The following is a 13351-nucleotide window of genomic DNA, read 5'->3' as shown; positions in this document are numbered from 1 at the left end:
TCTGTTGATGCAGACTGTTTTCATCTGATCTCCAGAAGAAGCGTCATTAGCAGGTCAGCGCTGCAGCAACCCACGGTACACAATTGTGTGGTTGGTGGCCATATTGCAGATGGTTGCCAGGAGACACAGCAACAAGGAATGTTTAGACAGCAGGAGACAACCCTGAGTGGTGTGGGAATCAATATGTATAAAGAGAATCTAATATCATGTCTTAAAGGAAGTATAGTGCTGGTTCAGTGTTTTGTAACTATTGAAACTCTGGGACAATATTGAATGAAATATTGTGTGTTTCTTCACTCATTAGATACTTTTAAGTGGAAGGATAGTTGTATGATCTACAATAATAATTGTTCGCTATGTCATTTGTATGTGAATGTACTCTTCAAGCGTCTGATAAATATTTTAAGATTGCAACAGGTGACAAGGCAAAAGGAATGGAGTGTGTAAATACAGGGAATGCAATCAGTCAAAAAAGTATTGTAAATTTTATGAGGACAGAAACATGAAGCAGGCTCTTAGACAAGCACACATTAATAGAGACGAATGCCTTGGGTTTTGGAGAAAGAACACATTAACTTGCTTTTGGAGTTGGTGTTGAAGCTTCTTTGAGTACAGAAGGTGTTCTGCTTCACCAAAAATCCAAACCATAGAGATGATGATGATGATGATGGTAAATATGTACCCAACTAGAGAGTAACAGTTCTGGCAGCTCAGTAGTGTCCTTTCAGGCACACAATAACACTTACTTACTAATTGTAGCAAAACTTGGTAAGCTAAGTTTTTTTGTAATTAGTCTAGATTGCATTTTTTGTCACAGTAAGACTGTGAAACACATTCTTCACACTTGAATTTACATCATCTCAAACTTCCAAATAAAATATTGAAGGGAAAACTGAACAAATACTACAGTAAAACATAGTATGTTACCTCATAATTATAGGACAAATGGAAAAGTGGAATAAAAGCTGTTACAAAATACTTCTTTATTTTTACTTTGTTGTTGATTTATGTAATTTTAAGTACATTCTGCTGATTTTATTGTCACATTGTTTTTAGTTAGATTCTTATAATTATTCCAGGTGGAACCAGGTACTTGCATGCAAAGACTTATGGGCAATGTGAAGACAGGTATTATTTTGAAAGATGTGTCACTCGAGGTTCATGGTGGAGAAGTTCTCGCAGTTCTTGGGTCTAAAGGTAAAAAAAAAAAAAAAAAAAAAAAAAAGTTTTCTCCTGAAAATGTCACAATTACAATAAAGAATCCATTAGCCAATAGATTTTTCTTTTTTTGAAGGAAGTGGAAAACGTGCATTGTTGGAGGTGATTTCACGGCGCGCCCAAGGTCCTACTAGGGGGCAGATATTATTGAATGGGATGCCAATGTCACTAAGATTGTTTCAGCAAAGTTGTGGATATGTTACTCATAAGTGTGACCTCCTTCCTGCAATTACAGTGGAGCAGACATTGTATTATGCTGCTCAACTGACAATTGGATCTAAGGTATGCATATCTGTAATCGTATTGAAAATAAGAGTATATTACAGATTCTATAGTACACATTTCATATATATTTTATTGTTGCCAAAGATGGCAACCACTTTGCCAAGGTATGTATGTTGAAGATTTCTAAAGTTTTTTAATAGTTTTGCTTGTTCATTCTGTAACTTTAATCTACACCTATCATTTGCCAAACACACTAATGTGGTGGAATGTATGTGCTTTGAACAATGTTACTAAATCATCTTCGGTCTTGATAGTGTGAGAAGGAATGGCTGCTCATATGACTATGCATACGGATGTAATTAATTTTTTCGTGCATTTGTGATCACTCAATTAGAAATATAATGGAACTTGGAAGATTTCCATAATATCTTGTTCAAAAACTGCTCCTTGACATTTAATGAGGTAAATCTTCGAGCTATATTTATTTTCTTTCTTCCTTCATGTTTTTGGTGCATAGATTATTCAACATTTTTGTAACAAACACCTGTGAGTTGAAAATATCAATCTTTAATGTACTTGTCTGTATGTACCTTCTGAATTTGCTGATAGCCAAAACTCATCTTATCTACCAAATGGATTGGCAAAGTGATTAAGATATTGAATCTTTAGTAAACTGCCATGCACTTCACCATGATTTGCAGCGTATATAGACATAGACGTAGTCAAATACTCATGTGCCCATCTTGATTCAGATTGTTCAGTTTTCCTACAGCATTTCAGGCCAACTTCTTTATTGTTGTTTCAGCTAGGATGACAGAACTTTTATCCCAATAGACTGACAGAATATTTTGGCTGCAAAATATGTGCTTTTTTCTTGAGCTTGCATCTATTGATTACATGCATTTAATCCGTGCATTTGTCAAACCCTTTCAGTTTTACATTCGTTCTTGTCAAGTGTTCACATGCTAATTATATAAAGTAACATTATTTTCTCTTTTTAATAAAGTTTGAAGCCGGCACATCATTGATGCTCTTAACTTCATATGTTTTCAAAAATTAAAGTAATTAAAAAATCTCATCTTTTTAACATGATATAAACTGAATGATTTATTTGTAATTAGGCTGTTTGTATGTCATGAATAATTATGGACAGTCCTTACCAGGACATAGAGAATCACCTAATGTTGTTTCCATCACATTAAAAGAGGACATGGTGGTGAAAATATGCTACTATTGAGTATTGTAATTTATACACATTGAATGGATTCGACAGCAATGCAAGTTTTACACACTTTTGTTTTAGTCATTTCTTAGCATGAACTTTGTCATATATTGCATATACACTATTAGAAGTTCAACTCTCTTTCAATGCAAATTCTAGAAGTTAATTGTACTAACTGTTTTGGCTTCATTAAACCTATCATATATAAATATTTTTTGTTGAAACCATAGAGCTAGTTCACAGTTAATTCACACTGCAGTGTTTTTTTTGTCAGTTTGCACATGTGCCCCTCTTCACACACACACACACACACACACACACACACACACACAAAATGTGACAAAATATAAAAAGGTTCTTTTATATTGCAATATGTCTCATGTATTTCTGGGTCAAGAAACTTTTTTCATTGTGAGCAAATTCTACTTGCTGTCTGATATGCTTTGAGAGAGAATTTTTATATTTAATTTGTCAAATTTTCTTAGCTTTTTTGATCTAACTCATATTGTTTCATTTTATTTAAAGATCTCACACTATGTGAAAGCATCAAGAGTTAAACAAGTCATGGCTGATCTTGCATTAACCCAGGTGGCTAACCGTGGAACACAGTATCTTACACCAAGCGAATATCGTCGTCTTATGATAGGAGTTCAGCTTGTTCGAGATCCAAGTAAGTAAATAAAGTAAATTTTATTTTTTTCAAGCACTTAGAATTTTTATTTCATTAATTAATTTTTTTTGTCATCAGTCTTCTGGCTTGTTTGATGCAGCCCACCATTAATTCCTCTCCTGTGCCATCCTCTTCACCTCAGGGTACCACTTGCAACCTACATCCTCAGTTATTTGCTGGATGTATTCCAATCTCTGTTTTCCTCTACAGTTTTTACCGTCTACAGCTCACTCATGCACCATTAAAGTTGTTCTGTGATGTCTTAGCTGATGGCCTACCATACTGTCTCTTTTTCTTGACAGTGTTTTCCGTCTATTACTGTGCTCACCAATTCTCCAGAGAACCTCCTCATTCCTTACCTTATTTGTCCAACTAGTTTTCAACACTCTTCTGTAGCACCACATCTCAGATGCTTTGATTCTCTTCTGTTCCGGTTTTCTCACAGTCCATGTCTCACTACTGTACAATGCTGTGCTCAAAACATACATTCTCAGAAATTTCTTCCCCCAATTAAAGTCTGTGTTTGATACTAGCACTCTTCTCTTGGCCAGGAATGCCCTTCTTGCGAGTGCTAGTCTGCGTTTTATGTCCTTGCTACACCTACCATGGGTTATTTTGTTGGCTAGGTAGCAGAATTCGTTAACTTCATCTACTTCATGATCACCAATCCTGACATTGAGTTTCTCGTGTCCTCATTTCTGCTACTTCTCATTACTTTCATCTTTTTTTTTTATTTACTCTGTCCTTATTCTGTACTCTGTACTTTCTATACAGGAATTCACTGAGAATAGCAATGTCATCAGTAAATCTTATCATTGATATCCTTTCACCTTGAATTTTAATTCCATTTCTTTCTTTTATACCTGTCATTGCTTCTTTCATGTATAAATTGCATAGTAGGGGCAAAAGACCACATCCCTGTCTTTATATCCTTACAACTAAGAATTAAAGAGGAAAGGTCATGTTCTACAAACATTTCCTCTCTAATTGGGGGGATGCTTGAAGGGCTACTACCAGAATGGTTTGGTAAAATTCTTTCCACCAGTGTACATTCAGTCAAAAGGGAGAATAATACTTTGTGAAATAGTGCTACCTCCAATTTCACTATGAAATTGGTTGGCAAGTGTATTATACATGGTGCTGTTTAAGTAGTAGTTCAACTACAAAATGTGAGTCCAGCAGCTGTGCTTTTTGAGTTATTTATACAAAAATACAACATTTTAAGGAACACTAATCTTAGAAATGAATGTAGCTCTGTAAACACATTTTTATGCTTTTCAGATATTTGCTACTGCCTGCTGAAGGACACTGGTGAACTAGTTGCTAAGTGATGATATTCTAGTTTCTGAAGCACCAAATTAACTCGTAGGCCAACTGCTAAGAAAAATACCATAATTTGAAAAGTTAATAATTCCTTTCTAGCAGTTACAAATTTTGTAAAAAGGAAGAAGAAGAAGAAGAAGAAGAAGAAGAAGAGAGTAAAAATTTTAACAGATTTTCAAAATGTCCTTACAACTTTAAATGATATGCGAGTTGTCATTCATTGGATCTTGGTAAAATTGTGAGACTTGTTGTATTAAAATTTTGTCTTTTTGTTTCTTAAAAAAATACTGATCCATGGTACACATTACTGTGAAGCTATTGACTTATTATTACTCTGTTATTAAGATGTGGTTAATATGGTTTCACGTTTGCATGCTGTATTCTACCTAGATTTTGAAAGGGTTCAAGAAGTCAACTTCATGCAGTGCTAAACTGTAATCTCATTTTTGTGTGCTTCTGTTTTAGTTCTGCTGCTGCTAGATGAACCGACATGGGACTTGGATCCTTTGAACACTTATCTTATAATATCCATTCTTTCAAACCATGCACGAAAATATGGAAGAATTGTTGTTCTTACAATGGAGAAACCTCGTTCAGATGTTTTTCCATTTTTGGATCGTGTAATGTATCTATGCCTAGGAGATGTAGTTTATACTGGTGGCACTCGACTTATGTTAGATTACTTTCGCAGCATTGGATTTCCATGCCCTGAACTTGAGAATCCTCTCATGTATTACTGTGAGTACTTTTGAAAAATATTATGTTAACAGATCTTCAATTTCTTGTTGTAAATAATTTTTGTTTTTCTTTCCAAGAAATGTTTGTTTCTTGTTATCTAAAAGTATGCATTCATTTCCTAATATTCAAGCATTCTTATAAGCATTCAGGCATTCTTATAAATGTTTCTATTAAAGTTTAATGTACATTTTTATTTTTTAACATTAATAGATAGTCTTGTATGTGAGATCTATGTGCTTTACTACTGCTGTTTAAAAAGAAAGGAATGGCAACTACACATGTGCAGTTGATTGGTGATTTCTCTTTCTCTCTCTGTCTCTAAGTGAGGATTAAATTAATAACAAAACCCAGAGGAGGGAGAGGGGAGGGGGAGAGAGAGAGAGAGAGAGAGAGAGAGAGAGAGAGAGAGAGAGAGAGAGAGAGATCTATTTATCGTTAACTAGTTGGATAGATTGACAACAGCTTACTGTGAATCAAGGTTGCTGTGTCAGCCTCTGATTTGCAGAGGTACTTTATTACCATGCATTGGTGTAGTAGGGTGCCATGGTGCTCATTTTTGGTAGCATACCTGAAACAACAGGAAACAAAAACGGTCATGTTAGCTTGTGGTTCTTCCTACAAAATTTCATTCGTTTAGTGCTTACTGTTTCCAAGTTATCGTGGATAGAGTTATTTTCCACTGACATTTGTGTATCTGTAGTTTTCTCAAAATTCATTTAATTGTAAATTTTAAGTAATATTTTTTAACATTTTCTAAATTGTAGATTTTTTTTTAGTATTTGAGATTTTGTAATTATATAACTAGAATGAAAATGCCAGGATGGAAAAATACATAAAACAAGGAAGAGGCAATCACTTACATATAGAGGACTGAGGCATGGCACACAGAAACATGTAATAGAAAGTCATGAGCACTATTTTTTGAGCTCTTACTCTTTTTCTAACACAGTGTGTATATTTGGGTATCTTTATGGTTGTGTGTGTGGATGTGTGTACTCTCACTAGAAAAAGGGTAAGAGCACAAAAGAGTTTTAACTGGTTTCTATAGGTGACTGGTTGCCTACTCTTGTTTTATAGAGTTTCTTTCAGTGTGCCAATTACTGAGTAGTACTTGTTTTAATGAGAAGAAAAGTTATTGGTAATTTTTGTTTTGTTATCAGTTGGAGTAAATGTGAAAAATATAATATACCTTTACTTTTTTAATTTTAAAAAGCATAGTTCACTTTTACCAATCTATTCCAGTGTGCTTGTCGACTGTGGACCGTCGATCTCGTGAGCGTTTTATTGAATCAAATCACCAAATAGCTGCTCTCGTGGAGAAGTTTAAAATAGAAGGCGGACCTTTTCGGAAATCTTCTAGTTCTACTGTTGGCAATGTTGTCCCCGATGGTCCAGACCTAGTTCATGGAGGTGTGGCAGCAAACTCGAACAAAGTCCCATTGTCAGCATTTGGGAGACCAGGGTGTTTACGTGTTATGTGTATGTTGTATATGTGAGTATAATTTTCAGTTTCTTCAAAGACCTGTAATACAATATGCACCACACATGACAGAATATAAAATGCAGGAAGAAACAGTGTTGTTAAAAACGCATATTTTGTCAGCTGTTGAATAAAGTCACTGTAGTCCCTGTGGTGAAAAGTACGGCAGTGATTAGTCTTAAAAGATATTCACTTGCTATTTAATCAGTCATGTGGTGTCACTAGAGTATTATGTATATAAGAAATTCACATGTAGTCATTAAACCGATTTACTTTTGGAGAAATATTCTGCATATGCTTAATAATTTAACATCAAATTTCACCAAATGAAATGCCTCTAATAAGTGAGGAGCTTTAAGTATTATTCATAAGAATAAGTATGTGGAGAACAGAAACCACATACAGTAACTCCTTGTTTTGAATGTTTATGTGAATAAATATTAATTTACACACTAGGGTAGTGCTGGGTAAAGTGCACTTGCAAACTGTTTTGTCACCAGCTTTAGTTTTTACAGTCCGAAAGACATTAAAATTGTGCATTCTGTATTATTCAGAGACTGAGAATATTGTATCATGAACACTACCTTCTTTTTAATTAAAATGAAACCTGATGATCACTTTTAACATAGTTACACGACTTAGCTTCATGCAGATAACTGCGTGAACAGTCAGAACAACAAACTATGGAACAGTAGATACCAAAATGTTAGTCACACACAATGTAGCATGTGGATGAGGAGAAGTTACAAGGTAATCAGAGTTGAACTCATAAAGTTAGTAGTTATCTTAAACCGAATTACAGTGCCATTGACTGTATTCTCTATTACGTGATAGCACTGTAAGTATGCAAACATAGGGAATACTCACTCACTACTATGTAGCAGTCATATGAGCTCCATTAGAAGTGTGATTGTGCTTCTAAGTAGAAAAAGTATATTTTTTGTTCAAGAGCAGAGTGTTTCAATTCTTGAAAAATACTTTGCCAGCCATGCATAGGCATCTGTTGTAGACTATTGGTGTCATGTTTATATGTGGATGCAGTGGTGTCAGGATGATTGAGAAGCCAAGCATTTTACTAAATGTGAAGTCATTGCAATGAAGACTATGATACAGAAGCCAGCTTTAAAGAGCTAGGAAAGTGTATCTGCAAAATCGGATTTTGCACATAAGTGATCGGAAAGTATCAATATTTTAAGCATATCATGTTCACTGTGTGCAGGAAGTGAAGGCACTAGGTAAAGAGAAGTGCATTCAGAGGATGGTCCCATTTGTTTCTTGACATCTATGAGTGTTCATAGGTGAATCAGATTTTCTTCAACGCAGAATCACGTTTTGATCTTAATAGCTGTTGAAATAGTAAAACCTGTAGGAATTATTTATTGTAAAAATCATGTTTAACATATACTCTGTCAGATAAGTTTGGTGTGGTGTGGTGTGGTGTGGTGTGGTGTGGTGTGATTGCAGTGAAGATACCACTAATTGTCACAGAGCCACCAAAATTATTGTGATATATTTCTAGCAGGCAAACAATGTTAAAAAGGTTGTAAGCAGCATTTTTCACCCAGTTTGAGGCCTGCATATTTCTTCCATTGGACTTAAAGGTAATATCTTGACCAGACTCGTCCAAGAATTGTGCCCGACAGGTGCAGCCGCACACCATGGGCGCAAGGCAGTGTAGTTTAGTGCCTTGTATGCAACCGTGTGTCACTAGTGCCAGCATAGGAGCAAGAGAGATAGCTGCGAAGCGAGGGAGACCACACAACACTGCTCTGCATTGGACTGTCCCACAGTCAGAGCCAACGTAAAAAAAAAAGAGGAAGCACAGCTCTGTAACAGTGGTCACTGAGCAGTAAAACAAGCAAACCGTTTACTGTTTAGGTAACAACTAGTGTTCGTGGGGCAGAATTACTACACAAAGTTTTAGAAAACAATATCCAAAACAAGAATCAAAGAACAACTTAGTAGTTTTCTGACCCACAGGTTTATTCTATTAGTATTGCACATGCACACTAGTCATATGTACAGTACGCACCTTCTGAAAGATATATCAATTCCTTAAATGGACTAGTGTCATAAATATTCTGTTTTAGAAATAATTTTACGTAACAGGTATAGAGTCTGATTCTTAACGTTAGTAGTTACAAGTAAATACTTTTTGTTGTACTTTGTGCTACAGTTTTTTGTATCCCTTTTCAGAGCTTAGACATAGGATCCTTAGTTTGCAGTTTTACATGCAATAATTTTATTTTACCAAGTTTGAAAACTTATTAAAAAACAGAATTAAGGTTATAAAGACCTTTAATCCTTACAGTCAACATTGTTAAAGAAGACAATGTTTTACATGTTTTTCTTTCTCAAGGAAATGATTTTGTCTAGGTTTGGTACATTATTTCGGGAGACTGCTAACCTCAATAATTAGTAAAATTTTTATCACTAAGTAGTGAATGGGTCTTTAAAAGGGAGAAAAAGCACTCACAACTATATGTGGAATCAAACGTGGAGAGAACTTTGGCTGCGTGCTTGTGCAAAAGCCTTCTCTCATGGAAAACAACTGTAAAGTCATCCAAAATTTTACACATAAGAAAGCAGTCCTTCAGGCAGATATCACACTGCAGGTCAATCAGCTCTAGTTGAAACATTTGTGAGACATCCTCTGCCCAAAGAGAAAACAAGCAAACAAATATATCTAAGGCTGGTTGAAGTTCACTTATCTCCAAAAATTTGTTTTCAGACTCTCTGTTATTCGCAAATGATTTGAACATAATCTGAAAAATCTACATCTTCTTTAATGCTGACTAATGCAGGGAAGTGTCCACAACCCTCGTCACACAACGGTCTTCCCCACAAAATATATATTTTAAATGCTTCAATCATCTGCACTTAATCAACAACAGAGAGTGAAATGTTCAAAGTATTTAAATGACCAGTTAGGTCACTCAAAAAAGCCAAATTTGCCACCCATTTAGGATCTCAAAGTAATTCTTCTGGGCATCCTTTCATTTCCAAAAAAGGTATTGATTTCATCGCTCAAGAAGACAAACTGATGAAGCATTTTCCCTTTGTTCAGCCATCTTACTTCATCATGGTAGGGGATATCTGGGTATCCCGCTTCAATATCAGGCAGAAATTCTTTCAATTGGTGATGTGTGAGTCCATGTGAGTGAAGATAATTAACTATTCGAACAACTGTGTCCATACCATTTTTTATGTTGGCAATCTTCTCGCAAAGTGTCTCCTGATGTATCAGAAAATAGACTGCCATGAATAAGTAACAGCCTTCTTCAGCCATTTTTTACCTGATGTAACCAGGAATCCAGTGCATATCCTTCATAGAGCAGGGGCTCCACACTGGTCAGGCATTCCCATTTTAAACCCATTGACTCGAACACTATTTCCATGGCTAGAAAATATCCAAACCTGTGGTTGTGTCTTTTAATGGTATAAGGTCGAGAAGTTCATCACAGATTGTCATCGACACCCCGAATGAATATGATGAGCTGAAAAATGTCCACAACATCCATGGACTCATCAAGTTCACCACTCTCTCCATTAATTGCTGCTCCATATCTGAGGCCATATCTTAAACTTAGTGAGCAACAGTTTGATGCAAAAGAGCTATTTTTTCAAGTTTTTCCAGGAGGTTTGCTGGACAAATGCAAGCTGTTGAGTCGACCAGCCAATCCTTCATGAGATTCGCAGCCGCAAAGGGTTTCCCTGCTTCCGCAATTCTCAGTGAGCATTTGTAACTTGCACACAAACTTTGCCCACCTGTTTCGTGCTCCTACCACAGAAAAAACCTTTATAATTAATCTTTTACAGTTGTGTTTCTAAAACACTTTTATCATATTAACAATTAATTGTTTAGTATTGGTTAAAAACAGTCTTGGTTGCAGTTTTATTATTTTTTTTATTTTTCAATGAGGTGTTTCACGTTATTTAGTCATCTTCAGGTTATCTTTTCTAGAGAGGCACCAAGATCTGCAGAATGTGTTCCCGTTCACAAGAGCTCCTGTGAACGGGAACGCGTTATGCAGATCTTGGTGCCTCTCGTGTCCATCTAAAAAAGATAACCTGAATATGCCTACATAAGGTGAAATGCCTCGTTGAAAAATAAAAAAAAACTAAAACTGCAACCAAGACTGTTTTTAACCAATACTGTTACACACTGGTTTGCTGTTATGCCACATATGGACTGGAAGAATTAATTGTTTCATTCATTGAAACCCGAATAAAAAACTAACAAGAAAAGATTGGTTTTATGTGCATTTTCCCCCAGTTCCTTTGAAAATAAACTTTTATTGATTGTAATATTTGCATTTAATTAACTGAAAACAAAGATCAAACTACAACATATGTTTTCCCATCCATCAAAATACAAATACCCAAGAACAAAGAATGACTTTTAATGGCACTTTTCTGTCCAAGAGAGCGTTTGTGATGGCTTTTCAGAAAGTGCCAAAACATAAAGCACCTGAAACTTTTTCTTATGCCTGTGCGATGCAATTTAATGCAAATACAAAAATTAACCAAAAAGAAATGTTCCTTGTTGCTGACAATCTGATATTTGATAACTGGCACATTGCTAAGTGACATATCAGATTACAAAATATAGTTTTATTTATAATCTTTATAAGTAATAGAGAGTCATACAACAGGAAACACGTACTTCAGTGTAATGCTGCTTGAAATTTTCTTTCAGTTCTTCAAGATTTGACTCGTGTTCCTCTTGCCACAAATTTTCGAACTGATCTTTGTGACAGGTATTAAAGTTCCATTCAGTCGAGTACTTTTTTTAAATACATGAGGTTCTGATGACATACTAAACATTTGGCATGATTTTTGGCAGTAGCACAAAAGAAATTAACTTCCCACTCAGGTTTTAATAGTGTGGACACACCGCTCCTCCTTTTTTTTTGTCTGCTGCTGTTGACCATCCATCTCAATCCACAGTAGCCTTACATCTGTTGACTAACAGCTTTGTTTTGTATCAATGCTTTTAACCGCTGCTGGCACGGCAGTCTGTCTTCTGTATGAAGTGCATGTACAGTGGCATGGCAAGGCACAGCAGGTGGACCGCATGGTCAGCTAAGTGACACGGCTCAGCCACTGCAACAACATAAGAATTTGCCCTGGGTGCTAGCCTTGGGCGATCGTGGGTGCTAGTGTCCCAAGGGCACGGTTTGAGTGAGCCTGATCTAGACCAGTGGTTCATACATGCTGGATATCAGTACATCATGATTATTATGCATAACATGTTGTATTTATGTATTAATAAAGATGATTTAAGAAAAAAATACAGACTTCATCTGCAGTCAGACATTGAAGTAAAACCAGTAGTGACAAGTGAAAGTTTGTGCTGGACAGGGACTTGCACCTGGATTTCCCACTTCACATGAACGTTTGCCTTAACTGCTGTAGCTATCCGATCATGCTATTAGTCCAACTCAGATTCTCAACTTTCTTTACACTATGCTTGTAATGTACACTGTCCATTATCCTCCTTGCTTGCAGCTCCCACTTATTCCATCCACATGGAAGGTATCATTATTCACGTTCAGGTGCATGTATATTATTGTATGTGTGGTATCTGCTGGACATATCGAAAAGGACAAATACTTTACATACACTGAAGAGCCAAAGAAACTGGTACACATGCCTAATATTGTGTAGGGTCCCTGTGAACATGCAGAAGTGCTGCAACAAGATGTGGCATGGACTAAACTAATGTCTAAAGTAGTGCTGGAGGGAACTGAAACCATAAATCCTGCAGGGCTGTCCATAAATCGTAAGAGTATGGGGAATGGAGACCTCTTCTGTACAGCACGTTGCAAGGCATTCCACATATCCTCAATAATGTTCACGTCTGGAGAGTTTGGTGGCCAGTGGAAGTGTTTAAACTCAGAAGCGTGTTCCTGAAGTCACCTTGTAGCAATTCTGGATGTGTGGGGTGTCACATTGTCCTGCTGGAATCACCCAAGTCTGTTGAATGCACAATGGATATGAATGGATGCAGGTGATCAGACAAATGCTTATGTACATGTCATCTGTCACAGTCGTATCGAGGCATATCAGGGGTCCCATATCACTCCATCTCGACACACCCCACACCATTACAGGGCCTTCACCTGCTGACATGCAGGGTCTGTGGATTCATGAGGTTGTTTCCATACCTGTACAACTCCATCCACTTGACACAATTTGATAAGAGACTCATCCGACCAGGCAACATGTTTTCAGTCATCAACAGTCCAATGCTGGTGTTGAGAGGCACAGGCAATGCGTAGAGCTTTGTGTCATGCCGTCATCAATGGTACATGAGTAGGCCTTCGACTTCGAAAGCCCATGTCAATGATGTTTCATTGAATGGTTTGCATGCTGACACTTGTTGATGGCCCATCATTGAAATCTGGAGCAATTTGCTGAAGGGTTGGACTTCTGTTACATTGAACAATTCTTGTCAGCCACCATTGCTCCT

At 36.4% G+C, this 13351-nt stretch overlaps 1 protein-coding gene across 1 annotated transcript in view; it reads left to right on the top strand.

The window, feature by feature from the left end:
- Positions 1–13351, top strand: part of LOC126299550 (ATP-binding cassette sub-family G member 5) — a 115458-nt gene that overhangs the window by 28856 nt on the left and 73251 nt on the right. Inside the window, exons 2-6 of the mRNA XM_049991544.1 lie at positions 1080–1197; positions 1295–1500; positions 3191–3335; positions 5124–5396; positions 6639–6888. Coding sequence (XP_049847501.1) covers positions 1080–1197; positions 1295–1500; positions 3191–3335; positions 5124–5396; positions 6639–6888 — 992 coding nt within the window. The remainder of the gene's footprint in view (positions 1–1079; positions 1198–1294; positions 1501–3190; positions 3336–5123; positions 5397–6638; positions 6889–13351) is intronic.

The sequence above is a fragment of the Schistocerca gregaria genome, chromosome X, assembly GCF_023897955.1.
Source record: "Schistocerca gregaria isolate iqSchGreg1 chromosome X, iqSchGreg1.2, whole genome shotgun sequence".
Taxonomy (NCBI): domain Eukaryota; kingdom Metazoa; phylum Arthropoda; class Insecta; order Orthoptera; family Acrididae; genus Schistocerca; species Schistocerca gregaria.
The sequence above is the reverse complement of the archived record's forward strand: the minus strand, read 5'-3'. Positions and strand labels throughout refer to the sequence as shown.